We start from the raw sequence: 18,815 nt of genomic DNA, 5'->3' as shown, positions 1-18,815 counted from the left end.
GGAATATCTAAGCATTGCAAATGGCCATTTTAAACGCAAGTCTTACGAATTCGCCCTTGTTTGAATTGCAGCCTCGGGGAACGAAAGATTTTTTCGAGTAAATAAGTTATAACAATGAGGAAAAAATTACAACAGAATGTTTGCATCAACAATGTAAATAATCTTTCTTTGAAAATAAATTGTTCTTCAGCTTTTAATTAAAATTTTGTTTATTTTTGGAGCGTTAACTGTATCAGAAAATATATTTTTGGAATAACAAAGTGATAATTCTAATTATAATTTTCTTGAAGTAGCTGCACACGTCTATTATCGAAACAAATATTAATGACCCGGGGTGACCTAACGTAGAAATAATAGCTATCACTTGAGTACTATTTATAGTGAGTTAGGCCCCACTAAAACTTAATTAAAAGGGAAAGTTCATAATAATCCACCCGAGTATTTGGATTTCAATCGATTTCATGTCGCGACCATGCGCAGCTGCTCTTTGTCGAGCCAAAAAGATGACCGAACAGTTCTGTATACAAAATTGTGATATCTACCATAATACTAGCAAAATTACACAAATAGTGAGCGAAAACCGGAAGTTCAGTTAATTATGGAACTCGTTACAAAATTGCAGTGTTTATTTGTGATCCCACTTTCCAGTTCGAGTGATTACACGTTTGTGTTTTTGTTAAAGACATTCAAAAATATTTAGAGTTGTTGTAAATTAAGCCAATATAGAAAAATGGGGAACTTGCAAACGAGCGAGCCTAAAAACGCCCCCAAGGCCGGCAAAGCCCAAGGTAAAGTAAAGTCTTTGATAAAAATCAGGGGAAAAAAGGGCAAAATCGACTCGGCACAATTCACCGGAGTGGTCCCTGAAGAAGCCGAAGACTCAGCCCTGGACGACTCGCTCCCGGTCGCAGAAAAGCCGAAATCCAGCACCGACAAGATCGTAGTGACCGACTCCTGGTGCAAAGTCAACCGCTTGACTGAAGACGTCGAGAAGAAAACCAAAACGCCACCGAGCGCCGTCTCCTCGAGCTCCGACTCGAACTTCACGGACCCTTTGACACCAATGGGCTTCAACACCGAAATGAACCAGTGCTACTACAGCGAGGAGAGCGTCAACCTGGACGTCGAAGTCCCCAACAGCACCACCCAGGAGGAGTTCCTCCACAACCTCACCCTCAACAGCTTCAAATTGAACGAATATCGCGCCAGGCACGAGGAGGAGAAGTCGAAAAAGTTGAGCAAACTCGGAGTGTCCAAAACAAGCCAAATTAGTCTGGACAGCGATCCGAAGGACAGTTTCGTGTCGGACAACGTCGAAGTTGTTAACAAGGACGAAGAGCCCGATAGCGGCACGCTGAAGAGGAAGTCGCGAGATAGCGGAGAGGAACAAAAAGTCGCGCACATGGTTAAGAGGATGTCCGATAATAATTTATCAAACGGTGAGATAAATAATCGCGAAAATTTGGGGAAAATGATTTTTTCCAGGACATGTGGAGTACAAGAGACACATGTCGGTCCCCGCTGAAATCCAGCCGAGTCCTGATGGTTCAGTATTGAAAAAAGTTGCTTCGCTTAATTTAAACAAAGCCGAACTTGAGGCGAAGATTTCAAAGCCGAGGTTTGTTCCCGAAAAACTGGATTTTCAACTGTACGAAAAATTCGAAGGTAGAGCAACTCGATAGCGATCGATCTCTGATAAAACACTAATCAAAATCAGTTCATTAAAGCATGATATAACTGATAAATCAGGAAGTTGTGTTTATTTACAGGCGGGTCAATTGCAATTTTCTGTTATTAAGCGCGTAATTAGTTGACATACTTTTATTTAATTTCCATATTAAAAAATCAAGTCTTGTAGTACCATTTTGTCGTAAATTGGTCGTTACGTCACTGAACAATTTTCGTAAAAACAGTTACTACCATTAATCTTATCAAACAAAAATCGTACCTCAGATAAGTACATTTTTCGGAGTTATTGTTACGTATCGTAACTTTCGTCAGGTAAATTAAATTTAATTAATTACATAAGCTTGTTCTTGGTGAGTTATTTTTTAGGCGGCCATTCATGAAGTTGAAATATATTCGCCGGCTATGCTTTTTAAATTCAGTGAATAACGTGATCACTAACCCATACATCCTTAAAACCTCTCAGGGTTTCAGTATTTGATGTGTTTAAGGTCACATGTTGGTGAATTGGTACTTGTCTGAGTTCAGTGAAGACCACCACTTGGTTCAGTTGCTGAACGGCCAAGAGTTGAAGCTTCTGGCGATCCAGTTCTGCACTCACCTCCTGGCCGCTGGCGTTTTGCGTCAAATCCCAGACAAAGATGTCCCAATGTACAACATATTCAAAGTTGGTTGAAGCCGAATTTGTGCTTATTGATGAGTGAAGTTGACGTTTTGCAGCCCGATTGCATGTACTACTGGGCCCATGCGGAGACTCCAATGTCCGTCCCTCAGACACCGGGAAGGCTCAGCATGGTTTCGTGGCCTCCGACATCGCCATCGGAGGCTTTCCTCACAGCGAGCATAAACGACGCCGCCACGGCGTCATCACCTAAAAGTCCTGAACTGCCATTCGGGGAACCCGAAGAGCGACCTAGGAGCAACCAAGAGTTCAAAAACTCGGCCCGAGACGTTGAAATCCTAGCACTAGAGGAAGAAATCAATCGGTTGAAGCAGGAAGTAGAGAAGTACAAAACCATGATCGAAATCCAAAATTTAACCGCGAAAACGGTCGAGGATTTCAGCTCTCCCGTCGAAGAAAACAAATCGTTTAAAGGCTGTGATAGTAGTTTCAATAAAATAGTTCAAACAGACAATGCACAAACCACAAGTGAAGCACAATCGACTCAAACCGAAGAAACTCAACGTACAGACAAAGCAACAATCACTAACCAATCTCAAACAATTTCCCCCCAACCAACCGCCACGGAAGTAGCCCTGGGGGGAACAACCCCATCGCCACCTCCCCCCTCCTCAAAAAGCACCACTATCCCAACCCCGCCCCCACCTCCTCCTCCCCCAATGCCGGGAATTGGAGCGCCCCCACCTCCTCCAATGCCGGGAATTGGAGCGCCCCCACCTCCTCCAATGCCGGGAATTGGAGCGCCCCCACCACCTCCAATGCCCGGGATTGTCGGACCCCCACCGCCCCCCATGCCGGGAATGGGGGGCCCTCCACCGCCCCCAATGCCGGGCACGGGGCCGCCGCCCCCTCCGCCCCCAATGGGCGGTGTGCCTCCGCCCCCGCCGCCGATGGGAGGGCCGGTGCCGCTGCCGCCGCCCCCAGCCGGGGGGTGGAGTTCGCAAAAGGCAGGTCAGTGTTGTTTGTAATATCACAAAACATTTGTTTTTTTATTTAATCAGAGAGCACTTTTTTGTTAATGTAGTGGTCCCCCCCGTTCCAGTGTCCTTAGGTAAGAACTTTAACAATGGACAAAGATGCTTGCTTAAGGCCTTTGGGAATAGCTTTTCAACACTGTGTGCTTGTTTCATTGCTTTTTGAGCAAATATCGTTGTTTTGGAATGGCTGTGGTGAATTGAGTTTTTTTAGGATTGCGAAAAGCCACTTTAAATCCGAAAGTACCGATGAAGCCTTTGTATTGGACCAGAATCCTGGCACCTGCTGGAACAGATAGTGTCAATTCTCCGTCATCTGATGCTCTTTGGACACAAATAGATGAATTACCTTTAGATAGTTTAAATGAATTCGTGGATTTATTTTCAAGGCAAGTTGTTACGAGAAAACCTACGGTGAAGAAACAAGAACAGAAGGCTAAAGCTGAAGCTGTCAAGCTTTTGGATAGTAAAAGATCACAAAATGTTGGAATCCTTGCTCAAAGTTTACACGTAGATTTCCAAGAAATTGAAAATGCTATTTACAATTTTGATACTTCTATCGTTAGTTTAGAAGCTTTGCAACAGATTTACGAAGTTGTAAGTATCGAGTTTTAAGCGAAATAAAGGATCGGAATGTTTTTTTTAAGAGAGCAACTGCAGAAGAATTAGAACTTATTAAAAACCATCTATCAACGAAACCTAACATACCATTAGACAAGCCTGAACAGTTTTTACACGAATTATCGGAAATATCAAATTTCGCGGATAGAATCGCTTGCTTAATGTTTCAAGTTGAATTCGACGATTCTATCAATACTATAGGGCATACTTTAACAAATATAAAAACTACTTGTGATGTAAGTCTTTTCTAGTGTAAATTAATTTACGTAACATCTTTTTTCCAGTACTTAGTTAATAGTAATGAATTAAAAGAAGTTTTTGCAATAATTTTAACTCTGGGAAATTATATGAACGGCGGCAATATGACGCGTGGACAAGCCGACGGGTTCGGCTTAGAAATTTTACCAAAATTAAAAGACGTTAAATCGAAAGATTCCAAAGTCACGCTTCTCCACTACATTGTCAAAATCTACATGAAAAAAATCGAAAACCCGTTTGAACCCAATGTTGTACTACCCGTACCGGAACCTGGAGATATCGAACGCGCAGCTTCCGTAAATTTTGACGATGTCAAAGTAAATTTACAAAAACTGGAAAAACAACTAACAGGTGAGTTCAAATTCAGGAATTCACCCACTCACGTGAATTTTAGAGTGTGAGAAAAAAATCCAGAAAGTGATTGACTCATCAAACCCCGACAATCTTCAACCTTTCAAGGATAAGATGACCACGTTCTTGGAACACTCGAAGAAACAGCTTGCAACAGAATTCGAAAATTTGGAAGAGTGCAAAGTCAAGTTCATCAAGACGATGAAGTTTTACTTGTTTAAGCCCAAATCGGGGACTTTGGAAGATTATCCCCCGAACTCATTTTTCGAAATGTGGCTACCATTCTGCATCGACTTTAAAGATATCTTCAAGAAGGAACTGATCAGAATGGAGAAAGAAAAGTGCGATATTTTTTATTCGATTGCGTCGTTTAATAAATTGTTGCAGGATCCAAGAAATGAGGAAACGCGAAAACGAGCGAGTGTCGGAACCAATAAAGATAAAAGAGCGCGAAAACGGACTAAAATCGAAAGTCAAGAAACTCCAAGCCAAACACGCTTCACAGGTGGAGACCAATTAATACTTATACAAAGTTTACGTTATGTATTTGTTACAAAAATAAGTTTTATTTATTGTTTTACGTCGAATATTACCTGTGTTACTAATAAAAGTTTAAAATTTATTTTACCAGTAGTTTCTGTAACCGTTCACACTTTGAGCCGTTTGCAGCAAGGGCAGAATCTCTTCCCGGACGCTGCTGGTGAGAGACTCGCGGCTCTGGGGGCTCCGAGCGGTCGGAAAAGACCCCTCGACCTTCCTCCAGGGTAAAATAATCTTCTCAGAACCGTTCCTCCACCTCCTGTAGACCATGCAGTTGAAGAGAGCTTGCAAGGGGTTCATAAGGGCCTTAAAACACGTTTCAAATTCTTGTTTAAAACAACCGGCGCTACTACCATAATGTACCATATGGCTATGATCCATTCAGCTGGCAAATGGAACCAAAGCGTCCACAGGAGAATACCATTAAGTAGATTCGGAACCCAACATAAATAGAACACAAAATTTATCACAGAAAATTTGACTTTTATGGCGTCCAAGATTTCACGCTCTCTGCTTGTGAACTGACCCGAGGCACTTGTTATGATCTGCTCCATGTCTTTGGTCGAGTGGCGGTACAGACACGGGTTGGCGATCATTACAGTCGCAATGGGGACGTAAGTGGCGATGTAATTTGGCAAAATTCGAAGAACGGCAGAGTTGAGGGATGAGGCAGTGTGGCAACTTAAACCATGAAATTGTTTAGAAATTTACAAAAAAAACCTCAAATTACTTGGCATCAGGGAGGTACAAAAGAGATAACCCAACTGTGGTTAAAACCGCCGGCAGAATCCAAGCCACCAGGTGGTAATACAAAGTCTTTGACGCCTTTTCGCTCAGAATAAGGCGCATATCGATGGCGTAAATCAGAGTCCATATCCAGGTTGCGGTGTAAAAATATTGAATCAAAGCCTGGAACAACAAATGAATGGGAAAAAAAAGTAAAAAAGCTAGTTACTGAAGAAATGGCACAGAACACAACACTGGAATCGTCCTCAACCGCGGGCATAATATTTTTATAGTTTATCCATATTGTCGACCTTGTAAACACTCCTAGATATTTTTAACTGTTAAGTCAGTCGAGTTCGGTCTGATAACTCACCTAATGAAGCTAAAAGATCAGCCACCGCTAGCCAAACTATAATTTTCCGTCCTCTCGCCGCTGAAAACGACAACCATCGGTGCTTGTTCGCAAACTCCTGTCTTGGCAAAATCTGCAAACGCCACTTAGAGACAACACCGGAAGTTCCGCCTCACCTGATATACAGCGCCCAGGATCCCTAGACACGAAGAGAAAAGACACACAGCGTTATAGGCGTCGGTGTTGAACTCTTCCATGATGGTCACAGCCATGTCGGTGCCATTGGCATGATGGCAACAGAAAGTCTGTATGGTAGGGTCGGCCATACTTACAAAAATTGAGGCGAGAAGAGCACAAGGAAGCCATAAAATAACACACGGTTAAAATTTCACATCGATTGGGAATTTCTTCGATTTGCACCTTTCGCACATGTTATTAAGTGTAAGAGATACCATTTTAATGAACTGAAAACCTCGGAGTTATCAGTTTCCGATACACATACTCGATATCTGGTTTAAGAAAAAGGCGAGATTTGTTTGCACAGACGGAGAGAGAGTGGTACTACAGATTTGAGAAATTTGTGTGTTACTGATAAAGCTGTAATGTTCCAGAATTTTATTTTTAAGTAAACAGTAGACAAAGACGCAATGTTGGACTTGTTGACGGTGGTATTTTATCATTTGAAGGCGGTGGGAAGTCTAGGATTTATTTGCTCCGCGTTTATCTACCATATCGTAATTTACCCACTTCTAATCTAATAATTGCCTCTTTCTGAAATGGTGTCAGACGAACGATTTATCCTTCAAGGTGCGAGTGCTAAAAAGCCTATTGTTGCTCAGCATGACAGCAGAGGGAAACCCAAGTTACTGGGATTGTGTAAGCAGCAATGCGTTAAAAATATTTCTTTTATTTATTACTTTAAGTAATTAACTTCCTTCATTGTCAGAGTCACTCTTATGATAATCTTCAAGTCGTTTGTTTGAAAAAAGTCCGAGATTTCAAATGTAGACAAATCCCGACTCATTTGCGTCATTACACGCTTTTTTGAAATTTATACAATTATGTAACCAAAATACATAATATTACAATGTGTGATTTTCTACTGAAAATAATTTCTCGTGTAAATTAGCATGATTCCACGGAAAACACCTAATTTTCCAGTGATCGAACACCCATAATAAGTAAGCGCACTTTCAGCTGACATTAGAAGGTTACACTATGAAAGAGGCGGAAGAAAAGATTTTTGTTACATTTTTTATATGTAAATAATAAAATAAAATTTATTAAACAAATAGCTGTGGTTTCAGCTGGAGGACATCACAGTTGATAGATATTAATGCACATAAGACTCACAGGTGCATTCAAACGGTCTCACATGAGTATTCGCGAATTAATTCATTGTTTTTTGTTACAAATACAAGGACTTGCATTGTTTTTTTCCGCAACCAATTTCCGCAAACAATTCATCAGTGTAAGCTAACAATATTGCAAAATTAAAAATTTGATAGAAAACAAACTTAATATTTTTTTCTTAAATACAAGATTATTACCTATTTAGAATGGTACAAAGCACTGACTTGTACCTTACAGCTTTTATATATTTTGAACTTTGTTTTGGAAGAGAAGACGTAACAATGGTTGGATTAGATTCCTTCATAAATTAACTTCATACTTATTAATTTATTGCTATGTGAATATTATTCAAGTGATAAATATGGATTAATTATGAATAAATTGGATGTAAATTAACGTGTACGTTTAACTAATTTATCGTATTTTTCAAAAGTATGTTATTTTTATTGGTCAAGTGTTCGCAGTTATAGTAAAACAGGCTCAATTTTTCGAGCACGACACTGTAGCCGGAGTGCTTAAAATAGGGTAAGACCAGTTATCCACGAATACTTTACGTTGTTTTTTTATTTGTACACTTTGAAGTCATAAATACTGATATTACTCGTAATATTACAAAATTTGAAAATAATATAATGTGAGACCATTATATCTTTTGTTGTCATGGAATTGATTGTCATTATAATAAAAAAAATCATCAAAAAGTTGCCATTTATCTTCACGGTTTTTGGGTTATTGATGTTGCCACTGAAAATTTTTGAAAGTTGGATTTTTACACGCTGCTGGTGCTGTCTGCTTTAAATAAGAAAATAAATAATAAAAAATGTAAATAAAACTGAAAAAATATTTTTTTGTTGGTAACATTTTAAGCCTTCTTTTTAATATCTGAATCCTAGATTATAAACATTATTTTAAAACACGTTTCCGATAGCAACGCGTTTTCACTATTTTAAAACACGCTTCCCATAGCAACGTGTTTTAAATTAACGCTTTCACTATTTTAAAATACACTTCCCATAGCAATGTGTTTTAAATTAAAATGTTTCAGCAAAAAAAAATTGAATAACACTTATGCAAAAACGGGTGTCTAGGTATGCAACTCGCATATGCTCGTTGCATAAACTCAGCCCTCGAACTTTAAGCGTGTGTTTTCGTACTCGTATTATTAATAACTGTAAGTGTTCCAGAGAAAATTTTAGAATTTCTAGTGTAGTCGCTAACAAATAATAAAGTAAAAACTTACCCCAGCTCCAGCATTCTTCCGACGCAGAAAAAAAACTAAGCCCAAGATTTAATAAAGGCTGATTTTGGAATTAAAGGAAATAAAACAAGTCTGAATTATTGTTAACGTTTAATAATAATTAAAACAGATACACGTATAATTTAATACAGACTTAATTAAGGGTAAGGTAACTGCAGCGAATTGTTATCTGCTTACTTCCTATCTGTACACAATAAACACGAAACATAGAAGTCAGGAACACAATCTTATCAAATTATGCAAACTCAACATTAAATTTGATCTATTTACAAAACGAATCAAACTTGACAGAGATCTCAAATTTGCCCTAATTTTTACTTTTTGTGAAAAAAATCCAAGTCATGTAAGCAAATAAGAAATTAGAATGGTTCTGTACATGCCCCCGTGTGGTCCCTCAACTTGCCCTCGGGGCACTTCTCCGGCGTATCGAAGGCATTTTTATTGTGTATCGTCACATTGGGCGGAAGCTTCCCCTTATTATTCTCGCCACTGGCTTGCGGCATGGGCACCGACGTCCTGTTCTGAGCGGAGTTTTGTCTTTGATCGTCCATAAAAACAACTTTTCCATCCCCGGTCCTCCCCTGATTAGGCACGACGCCCTGCTTGCGTTCTTCGTCACCTCCCCTATTCGAAAGAATTTGCTTCGTTACTTCTTCTTTGGGAAAACTACTCGTGGTATTTTTGTTGAAAAAAACGCAACAGGTGCCCGAAAGGCCATCCTGGGTCTCGAAGGGAATCACTTTGCAGTTAATGCGTTCACTGAGCACGTTACCAGCGAGAAGGACTGTGCAGACTAGTGACACGAAAACTTTCATTTTGTGAACTTGACAAGAGGAACTTCAACTGGAGACTGGTTTCGTCATTAGAAGCTCAAGGTATTTAAACTGTGATTCGTTTGCAAACATTGAAGCGCGCTAATTTACTGGAAATTTATTTGCTTTCCGAAACCAAACACAGAACAATGATGGAGTGGTTTCGACCAAAATCTGGGCATTAAACCCCAGATGTGACAAAAACTGTAAATCAGTCCGCTGAAGAGATAAAAATTATATGCTGGTATTACAATGAACAAATCGGCGGTTTTTTGAGGAAAGTGTCTTCGCAATTGACAATTTTAAGTAAACAAAACCAAATGAAAGTTGTCTTAGATGACCTCAAGGATGCTTGGAAGGCAGGAATACCGGATTTGGTTATGAAATTAATTTATGAAAAATTCAAATCGAAGGAGAATTTTTCTAAGGCAAAATAAGTAATAACAAAGTTGTAAACATGTTTCATAATTTATGATTTTTGGTCAACGGGTTGTTTTCACTCAGGCGCAAAATTTATTCACATCATGAGTTATGCTTATGTTGAATGCACAATGCAAAAAGTGTGCAACTTTTACTGGAGCGTGTTATGTTTTTCGAGTGGAATATTTTGGTCAGAAGTGACTCACTTTACCCAATTTTGTTAATTCCTATTCAAAACTGCGCACTCGGAACGGCTAATCTAAATAGTGGTTATAATTAACACTTCCGGCATAATATCAAAATTATTGTAATGGATACAAATGTAACAAATTAGGTTTAGTCGCGATTGTGGTTTGGCAACCGCACAATGGGTGTTGAGGAAGGTTATTTTTTATGATGACTCTTGGTACCCGGGGATTCCAAAGAATTTATTTCGATTATTCAGTGAAAAATTTCTCATCGAAAACCTTGGATCACCTCATTATGCAACAATACCTTATTACTGCTATTGTTAGAATTGAAGTCACATTAGATTTTCAAGTGCACTTTTAACAATAAAGCAAACGGCGTTTGTGTGCACAAGCCATTTCGCAGAAATTACTGCAAATATCTGATTTGGCGTTTCTCTCAAGACAAACATCCCGCTTGCGGTAACACAACTCTTTAATTCAATAAAAATAAATGACAATGAACCACAAAAACGGATTTCTCATGCAAAAGCGCCTAAAATAGACCACTGACTTTTTGTTTTCTAAGATGTTGAAATTTTGACGTCAACGATTCTGGAAACTCCTGACCATTCATGCGTTGAGTAAAATCCACAATCGAGAGACGGTAATTGATTTCTTGGACAATTCGGTAGTCGGCACAAATAGCGAAAGGTAGAAATGTGTAATCTGTTTGGCTCACTGCACCACCAGATGCACATCTTCAATGGTAAAGTAACTAAAAAAAGTGATTTCCACACAACAATATTTTTCCAAATATCAATTGGGCTCGTGGTTTTTCCCCGTATTTAATTCTCGAGATGAGCAGTAAAGTTGTCCTGATTTTTGCACAAAACAAAGTTATTAAAAGGGCCTTCAACTCTAAATATGTAGTTAACCGACAATGAATGAATTAATGAATTTTTTGCTTTAGGCGAATTACGCGTAAACTTTTCCTGATTTTGTCAGTAAACAAAGTAGAAAGACAAACAAGTTTCTTACTTAATTTTAGCAAAATCTCGAGTTATTCCGCTTATTCTTGAAATTAAAGAAAGCGAAATTCTGACCGACAAAATGATCTCTTTTTTTATTTCATCATAACATAATTTTCTTAAAATAAGTGATTTTAAACATATCTTCACCTAAAGAAATGCCAAACATGCTTTGAAATGGGTAAAATCGAGTTATTTTTACCGAAAATGTCAATTTTCTTTCTATTTTAGAATTATTAAGTAAAAAAAAACACTAATCGCTTTCAAATGGCTCACAATACTTTAGATTTAGATTGACTGAAAATACGACTTACACACTAGTTTTGTTTAAAACCTTGAGTTTCAACGGCTCATTGCTTAAAAAAGAAAAAAACATACCGGAAGTCGCTATCAACTGCCTTATTTTAAATGGAAAGCTATATTTTTTTAATGTTTTTTTGGATTACCAGAGTTATTTTAAGGTAGTTTTCATAAGCTATCCCTATAACTATATTTAGCCGTTTCCGAAATATTTAGGGTTTTAAATTTTTTTTGGATTTGCACCTTCCAGTTCAAAAATCGATAACTCTCATTTTTTAAAATTTGGAAATATTTTTTAGCTCATTTGAAAGAGGAAGCCTAGATCTTTCCTCTTGTGTTTTCAAATTTCTAAAAAAGAATAATAAACCCCAAATCTTTATAAAGTTAAGTTTTCAGAACATTAATCATCCATAACTCATTTTTTTCAAATGAAATGCCAAAAGTTTTATTTTATTATATCATAGAGAATTTAATTCTGCATCGATCTGTATAGCATTCCCTGTATTTATGTTTAATAATTTTCAAGTTACAATAACTTTTTGTTGGGAATGAAAAATTCATTAGCCATAGGCCTTTTCTCATAGGTTATCATGGAAACGAGAGAAAAAATGTGAGATATTAAAGTTTTTTTAAATCAACATTCAATGAATTTATTCTGTTTTCATACACAATTTTGAACAGTTTGTCTCCTTCATCTAGTAAAATAAAAATTAGGACATCTCATTTGAAAAAATTAAGTTATGGGTACATGAAGTTTATTAACATTTTTTTCCAATTCTGAACACACTGGAGAACAGAGATAGGCTTTCTCTTTTAACTCTCCAAATATTATTTTGAAATCTCTAAAACTAAGGGAGTTACCGATTTTTTAAGTGAAAGGCGCAAATCCAAAAATTTTCAAAAAATCTTTCATATCTCGAAAACTGTTAAATTTAGGTATAGGGAAGGCTGATAAAAAATTCCTTAAAATAACTCAACTAATCCAAGAATGCAGTGAAAAACATAGCCATCCATTTAAAATAAGAAAATTCATAGCGACTTCCGGTATAACCGGAAGTATCACCATTTTGAAAATATTTTCACTGAGCAGAACTTAACGGATAATAGCTGAGTACCAACTTTCAAATAATTATCTTTATTAAAACTTTCAATACTTCCAATGTGAGGTCTAGACGGAACACCCTGTAGAGTGGTTCATATCGCCTTATTTTGACCGAAAACGTAATAATCTTGTTGAAGTAATGATTTAGTTTGCTCTATTTTAACCAAAAACGACGATTTCTTTACTAGTTTAAAAAAAATAAGTTGAATTCTTACGATTCCTGACTTAAAAAAGGCTTAAACCGACTTGAAAACAAACAAACAAAGCGTTATTTTGGGCGAAAATAAACATTTTTTCACTAGTCTCGTTTTAAAAATTTCTTGCTTAAAAATGAAAAAATTGCACCAAACGCGTTATTAAAAAAGCCGTTCCATTAATAAGCCGTGCTTATTAATTTCGTTGAAACAAGACTCGGCAAACCTGACTAAGAAATTAAAAACTTTTCCATGAGGATATGGTAATTAAATAAAAACGAATAGAATTGTAATAAATCAATATTTATTTCACAATGCACATAATTACAATTGCCGTTTCAAAACATTCATTTTCATATCAGCTTAATAGGCCTGAACTTGAGGAACACTGTTGTAGTAAGAGCCTCTTCCCCCACGGTAGTCCTTGTAGTAGGGTGAGTTGTAGTAATACCCGTAGAAGCCAGCATATGGGTATTCTTGTTCTCGTTCAAATTCAACGAAATCCTCAATGGGTTGTTCTTCTTTCAACTGTCCATAAGTTTCATAAGAATCGGAAACTCCACGGTAGGGGTAGTAGTAGTTTTTGCCAAGATACCCTTTCGCGTACGATTTGTAAGGGACGTATCCGTAGCCACCTTGGTTGTAGTAGTAGTCACCGTAGCCGCCTTGGCTGCCGTACAACATTTTTTGCAAAAGGGGGTTCACATAGCGAGAGCTGCCATAGTACTGGTCTTTGCCATAGTAGTTGCCATAGTATGGTCCGTACTGTTGGCCGCGGTAGTAGCTGCGGGGGTACCACCATGGCAGGTAGGAGCCATAGTAGCCTCCATAGTACGGTCCGTAACCAGAACCATAATACCCAGACGCATATGGGCCATAGCCAGATCCATAACCATACCCAACGCCATATCCAGACCCATATTTAGACCCATATCCTGAGCCATATCCAGATCCGTACCCATACCCAGATCCGTACCCATACCCAGACCCGTAGCCATATCCAGAGCCGTATCCGCGCTCGAGCCCTTCCAGCAAATCAAACACCTGGGGACTGAGCTCGCCCTTCTTCACAGCCTTGCTGATTCTGGTCAGGAGGACTTCGTACTGGGGCTCGTTGACGGCGCCTTGGTACTCCCTGAAGATCTCCCCGAGGACGTCCCCTTGGCTCTTGCCCTTGGAGCCCCTCTTGGTCCTGTACTCCTCGTTGACGCCGTCGTAGGAAGAGTACGGGTAGCCGCCGTAGGCGTACTCGGAGTCGTAGAGGTTGTTGTCGTTGATTTGGATGGTCTTGGTCGGGATGTTGGGCCCGGAGACGGAGATGTCGATGTTTCGCTGGCCGTTGACGCCCACAGGGCGGGTGATCATGACACGCTTACCGGTTGGAGAGGTGATCAAGATGCTGCCATCGTCGTTGACGGAGATGTTGCGGTTCCTGTACACTGTGGAAGCAGTGCACACGGCGACGAAGGCGGCCAGAAGAAGGAACTTCATCTTGAGCGGGTTGCTGGTTTGGATCTGATGATGCCTGGGACGGTGGTGCTTTTATACAAGATTTAATCTTATTTGTGTTGTGTCAAAGGTGCGTTACCCCTGTTTGTGGTAATTAATTGATTACGGTTTGGTTTAAAAATATGTTTTGCTTTTTACGCTTTGGAAGATTCTAGGAAGGTTCAAAGTGGCATCTCGGGTTGATATGAAAACAATAAAAAACGTCTATTGGAGATATCTAATTTGGGAAGTAATATCTAATTCGTACTTTGGTAAGTGTAAAAACAAGAACATCACTGGCAGAGGATATTTAATTAATTTGACATTAAGGAAGATAAAACTAGAAAAAAAAGAGTAATTAATTTTTTTCCTAAAGTAAGTTAATAGTTGCGTAATAGTAAACATATTTCAGTTCGAAGTTTTGAGAAATTAAAAAATTATCTCTTCACGATTTGTTTTTAGTTGAAACTATGAAGTCTGAAGTAAAATAATAAAATAATACTAAAAAATTATCCTCGGTTGTGCACCGAATTTGGATCTTTGTCATCAAACTATAGTTGTATCTCGCAATAAATTGCTCAACAAAGTGTACACATAATAAAATTACTACAATATTAAAGCCTGTTGTAATACTTTTCTTTCTTGATAGATTTTTGGTGACTAATTTTAATAATAATATAATTAATCTATAAGTTAAAAAAATAATTATTTTAATATTTAATTTCAATTTTAAAATAGTAAACAAAAACCGGAACTGACATTGAATTTTATCCCACTCCGCACTCAGTACAACGTTAATCAATTTTTATCAACGTAGTGTAAGTCAACAACCGTAAGAAGTAGTGGTGCCATTAATAAGTCTGGAGATTATTCGCAATAAAAAAATAATTAACATCTTATTTCGTGATATTTTCTAAAAAGATGATGAAATTTTTTATGTTTTTTCGCCGGCCTTATCATAAAATATCGTGTTCCAGTTTCCACCCTCCAAATATCCCCTTCTTGATGACTATCTTCGGAAGAGAATAATTATTGTTATTTACTGTCACATTTTTGTACGAGATAATGTTAAAAATATTGTGTCTTTGACAAATAATACATGTTCAAAGTTGAAAATATCAAAGAATATCAGAGAAAAACTGAGGAAGAGACGCCACAAAGACTCATCATAATTTTATGAATGATTTATGGCGCGTAAGGATTTTTGTAAAATTTGTAAATATTTTGATTGGGGCGTTTGAGGGCGACCATCAAAGTTACAGAGAAAACCAATCACTTTAGATTTTTTAATTAATTTAATTTTAATTTAATGTGGATGCGAGCTGTCATAATGAAACAAATAATTTCTAAAACAAACTATTAAAAATAGATAAAATAAAATAAGATTTGTAAGTTTAGGTATCCGGGCCTTTACACAAAAAAACTAGTACGAGTAATAGTGGCGGACACACTTGGTTTTAAGTTTTTTCTTTAATTTCTGTTTTTTTAGTTCAGATCAGAAGGCGATTTTTCAGAATTGTTTGTAACAAAGCCTTCGGCAGATTTTCTTAGCTTCTTATATATTTTGTGGAAAAATTCCCTCTAACGTTTATTGCGTAATTTTAAAGATTTGTGCTTACGTAACTAGAAGTATTTATTTTTTGACGGGCGATAACACTGAGTTATACATATTAATATTATTATAACAATCTCGATAACAATATTATGTATGTATAGTTAATGTGGTCGTATCAGTGATTTAATTATTCATAAATAACACAGTTTTCCAGCGGACGCATAAAACTGGACAAGGCAATAAAAACTTACACCTAGATGAAATCAGGATAGCTTGAATTAAATGCAACAATATTAAAAAAAAAACAAACATTATTAAGAGTAGCAATCATTTATTCTTTCAGTTACTTGTGTTGATGAACACTGTAAAAATGCATCATGACTGACCAAATAAAATGTCGGGTCATTGCAACTGTGGAAAATTATTCTTCTTTGGAGCGAACATATCGATGCACGTATGGATTCAAAACTTGATTCACGACATTAAATCCATAAATTCTTAGTGCAACTACAGCTCCAAACTCTCCCACAGCTGTAAAAGCAATCATTCTAAAAATACAACTTAAATTATGTATGAATTTGTAACCTCCACAGGTCAATAATCCTCCTGACATTACATCAAGGTATGTCCCAACCAAAGTTTGGGCAACCATTTGGTGACCATACCAGGGGTCACCATTTGAGTACGCATGCAGAGCAGACGCTAAATTTGTGATGTTTCCAACCACTGGTAAAGTCCCTACAACGGCCAAACCCCAGCTTGGGCGACTGTATAAAACATACAATTATTGTATTTACAATAAATCTGTAAAATCTGTCATGACCACACTTACAACATTGTGTTAAATTTTTCCTTGTAATAGCAAGTATCAATGTTGGGTGAAGACAGATTTCGTAACTTATTGTAAGCTGAAGGAACATATTCAACGATGCCCAAAATCCAATATTTCTGAGCACTGTGAATTGTATAGCAAATGTTCAACAAACAGTAACCATATTAGATCTTACGGAAGTGCAACAGATTTTTCCTCTTGATTGTCGGATGGGACGTTATTCTTACCAATTTTACCGTCACTGGGACGCACCATTTCCCGAATTTTAGTTACATAAGAGAAGATCATGTTGATTAACTGATTATTATTAACACTTATCAGTAAATATTGCCGATAAACGACAGCATGAAGTGATTAAAAATAGCAGAAGCAATCATACCAACTAAAAACACTGTGATTTTTAAGTAAAAAATACTGCCTGTCCTTCAAGCAATAATTTCAAAATGTATTTTTTTGTTGAATTTTTTCCAACAATTTAACGAAACACCTTGATTTTGCAGTATAGTGATTTCCTTATCTGTCGTATTGGTTTCTTTTTCGAAACTACGTCGAAAATTTTAATAAAACGCCACTCAGTGAAAATAATTTTATTATTGAGTAATAATACGTAAAAAATCACAAATGACACTAACGAAAAGTAAAAAATATTTCACCGTAATCTGTAACATAATGTATTGAAGCACAGCTTACATAACAATATCAATAAATAAGCACTCAGAAGATATTAAACTTCTTCTTCTTTTTATCTTTAACTGACGACGTCGAACCCTCAGACTCATCGATGTCTTTATCGGCGTCGATTTTGGCCCCCTTTAGTTTAAATTTCTTTTCCTTTTTGTGTTTCTTTTTCTCTTTCTTCTCCTTTGTCCTCTCCACACACTCCTCTTTCTTTAAGTTGTACAAATTTAACTGGTTATTGATACTGTCGTCCTCTTCCGCTTCTCTAACCCGATCCATCTCAAGACATTCGATTATTTCATTGCGCCTCTCAACTATCTCCACTAATCGGTTTATCAGTTCTTCCTCTCGCGCTTTATCCGAATCGGTCTTATTCGCTTCCGGTTGCAACATCAGACACCTAATTTGATACTCAATATCCGCATGCTCCTCCTCCAATTTTTGTTGTCTTCGCCTGTACGCGGAAAATCACAAACTCAACCAAAAAACACTGAAACACTTACAAGTACATGAGTTCCGCCTGTCTCCTAAATAACTCGTTCTTTTCGTTGACTAATTCAAACAACTGCAAAACCATATCTTCAATTTCAGGCGCCAGAGAATCATCTAATGAAAATGAAAAACAGTTAACAAAAACTAAATAATTTTGGACACAATTACCTGGATTAACACCGGGTGCTTCGCACTTCTCTCGGATTATTTGTTCCAAACGCACCCCCTGTTTCTCCAAACCTTGCTGCTGGATTTCAATTATTTCCAATTCTTGTCTAACTTCGTTCATTGGGATTGATTTGATGGTGCGTCTTTGCGGGATTGGCCGCGAGGGCGCCTGCCCTTTCCGCCGCTTCCATTTGCCGTAAGTACTCTTATTTGGGGCGCTCAAACTTGAAGAATTCTCACTCGAGCTGGGACCTAATTATGAACCAAAAACAAATACAATAATCAAATAACAATCACGACGTTTTTAATTATGCTAAGTCTTATTGGTTCAATTTTAAACTTACACCTAAATGAATTAAAATGTTTACTTTGCATCAAGCAAATTATAAAGAATTATAGAAAAAATGTGTAAAAAATCCTTAAGATGTGATTAGTTCCCATTGAACTTATATACGTTAATAAATGTAAAATTAACTATTGAATAAAAATCGGCTAATTATTTTGAAATCAATAAAGAAATGAAACATGTACATTTTAATTTATAAAAGAGGATTTTACAATATTAAATAATCAAACAACGTTTAAAAAATAGAAACTGCTCCATTTTTAACCTAGGTACCGTGACTGTTGGCATTATTTTTGAGGAAATAGTTCAAAATAATTGCGTTGTTAACCAAAAATGTAATAAACCGTCCAAATTTTGATTTAAATTTGTCCAAGCTTGTTTTTTTGCGTTTTTGACAAAATCATGATTACCTACATGCTCAAAAAATGG

At 37.2% G+C, this 18,815-nt stretch overlaps 5 protein-coding genes across 8 annotated transcripts in view; 1 reads left to right on the top strand and 4 right to left on the bottom strand.

Annotated features, from left to right (window-relative positions):
- Window positions 1-357: 357 nt before the first annotated feature.
- Window positions 358-5,194, top strand: capu (cappuccino). Of its 2 annotated transcripts, XM_064355206.1 has the most exons (10): window positions 358-1,439; window positions 1,486-1,665; window positions 2,178-2,353; window positions 2,407-3,319; window positions 3,393-3,419; window positions 3,557-3,939; window positions 3,990-4,199; window positions 4,248-4,572; window positions 4,616-4,913; window positions 4,960-5,194. In XM_064355206.1, exons 1-10 carry the CDS (start codon window positions 731-733, stop codon window positions 5,090-5,092), a joined length of 3,354 nt encoding a protein of 1,117 aa, XP_064211276.1. In that variant the 5' UTR covers window positions 358-730; the 3' UTR covers window positions 5,093-5,194. The 2 variants fall into 2 exon arrangements, with proteins under 2 accessions (XP_064211276.1, XP_064211277.1); XM_064355207.1 differs by lacking the exon at window positions 3,393-3,419 and having other exon boundaries at window positions 363-1,439.
- Window positions 5,096-6,832, bottom strand: LOC658302 (G-protein coupled receptor 143). 2 transcript variants are annotated; one of them, XM_008199141.3, is made up of 7 exons: window positions 6,523-6,832; window positions 6,367-6,389; window positions 6,212-6,323; window positions 6,068-6,162; window positions 5,843-6,021; window positions 5,466-5,793; window positions 5,096-5,418 (listed from the first exon to the last, which is right to left on the bottom strand). In XM_008199141.3, exons 1-7 carry the CDS (start codon window positions 6,554-6,556, stop codon window positions 5,197-5,199), a joined length of 993 nt encoding a protein of 330 aa, XP_008197363.2. In that variant the 5' UTR covers window positions 6,557-6,832; the 3' UTR covers window positions 5,096-5,196. The 2 variants fall into 2 exon arrangements, with proteins under 2 accessions (XP_008197363.2, XP_969797.2); XM_964704.5 differs by having other exon boundaries at window positions 6,367-6,830.
- A 6,282-nt stretch (window positions 6,833-13,114) lies between these two features.
- On the bottom strand, window positions 13,115-14,362 carry LOC103314122 (prisilkin-39). The gene has a single exon (XM_015983374.2). The coding sequence runs from the start codon at window positions 14,316-14,318 to the stop codon at window positions 13,191-13,193; it is 1,128 nt and encodes a 375-aa protein (XP_015838860.2). The 5' UTR covers window positions 14,319-14,362; the 3' UTR covers window positions 13,115-13,190.
- Window positions 14,363-16,181: 1,819 nt separating this feature from the next.
- LOC658525 (uncharacterized) lies at window positions 16,182-17,074 on the bottom strand. Its single transcript, XM_971193.5, has 4 exons — window positions 16,878-17,074; window positions 16,703-16,825; window positions 16,456-16,637; window positions 16,182-16,401 (listed from the first exon to the last, which is right to left on the bottom strand). Exons 1-4 carry the CDS (start codon window positions 16,988-16,990, stop codon window positions 16,292-16,294), a joined length of 528 nt encoding a protein of 175 aa, XP_976286.2. The 5' UTR covers window positions 16,991-17,074; the 3' UTR covers window positions 16,182-16,291.
- Window positions 17,075-17,274: 200 nt separating this feature from the next.
- The window catches only part of MICAL-like, a 32,449-nt gene continuing 30,908 nt past the window's right edge, over window positions 17,275-18,815 (bottom strand). For both annotated transcript variants that reach the window (XM_064355212.1, XM_064355211.1), the window contains exons 8-10: window positions 18,041-18,292; window positions 17,884-17,986; window positions 17,275-17,834 (exon numbers count right to left, since the gene is read on the bottom strand). In XM_064355212.1, coding sequence (XP_064211282.1) covers window positions 17,417-17,834; window positions 17,884-17,986; window positions 18,041-18,292 — 773 coding nt within the window. In that variant the 3' untranslated portion in view covers window positions 17,275-17,416. The remainder of the gene's footprint in view (window positions 17,835-17,883; window positions 17,987-18,040; window positions 18,293-18,815) is intronic.

This window comes from Tribolium castaneum, chromosome 2, assembly GCF_031307605.1.
Source record: "Tribolium castaneum strain GA2 chromosome 2, icTriCast1.1, whole genome shotgun sequence".
Classification (NCBI taxonomy): domain Eukaryota; kingdom Metazoa; phylum Arthropoda; class Insecta; order Coleoptera; family Tenebrionidae; genus Tribolium; species Tribolium castaneum.
Note: the sequence above shows the minus strand (reverse complement) of the source record. Positions and strands in the feature narration are given on the sequence as shown.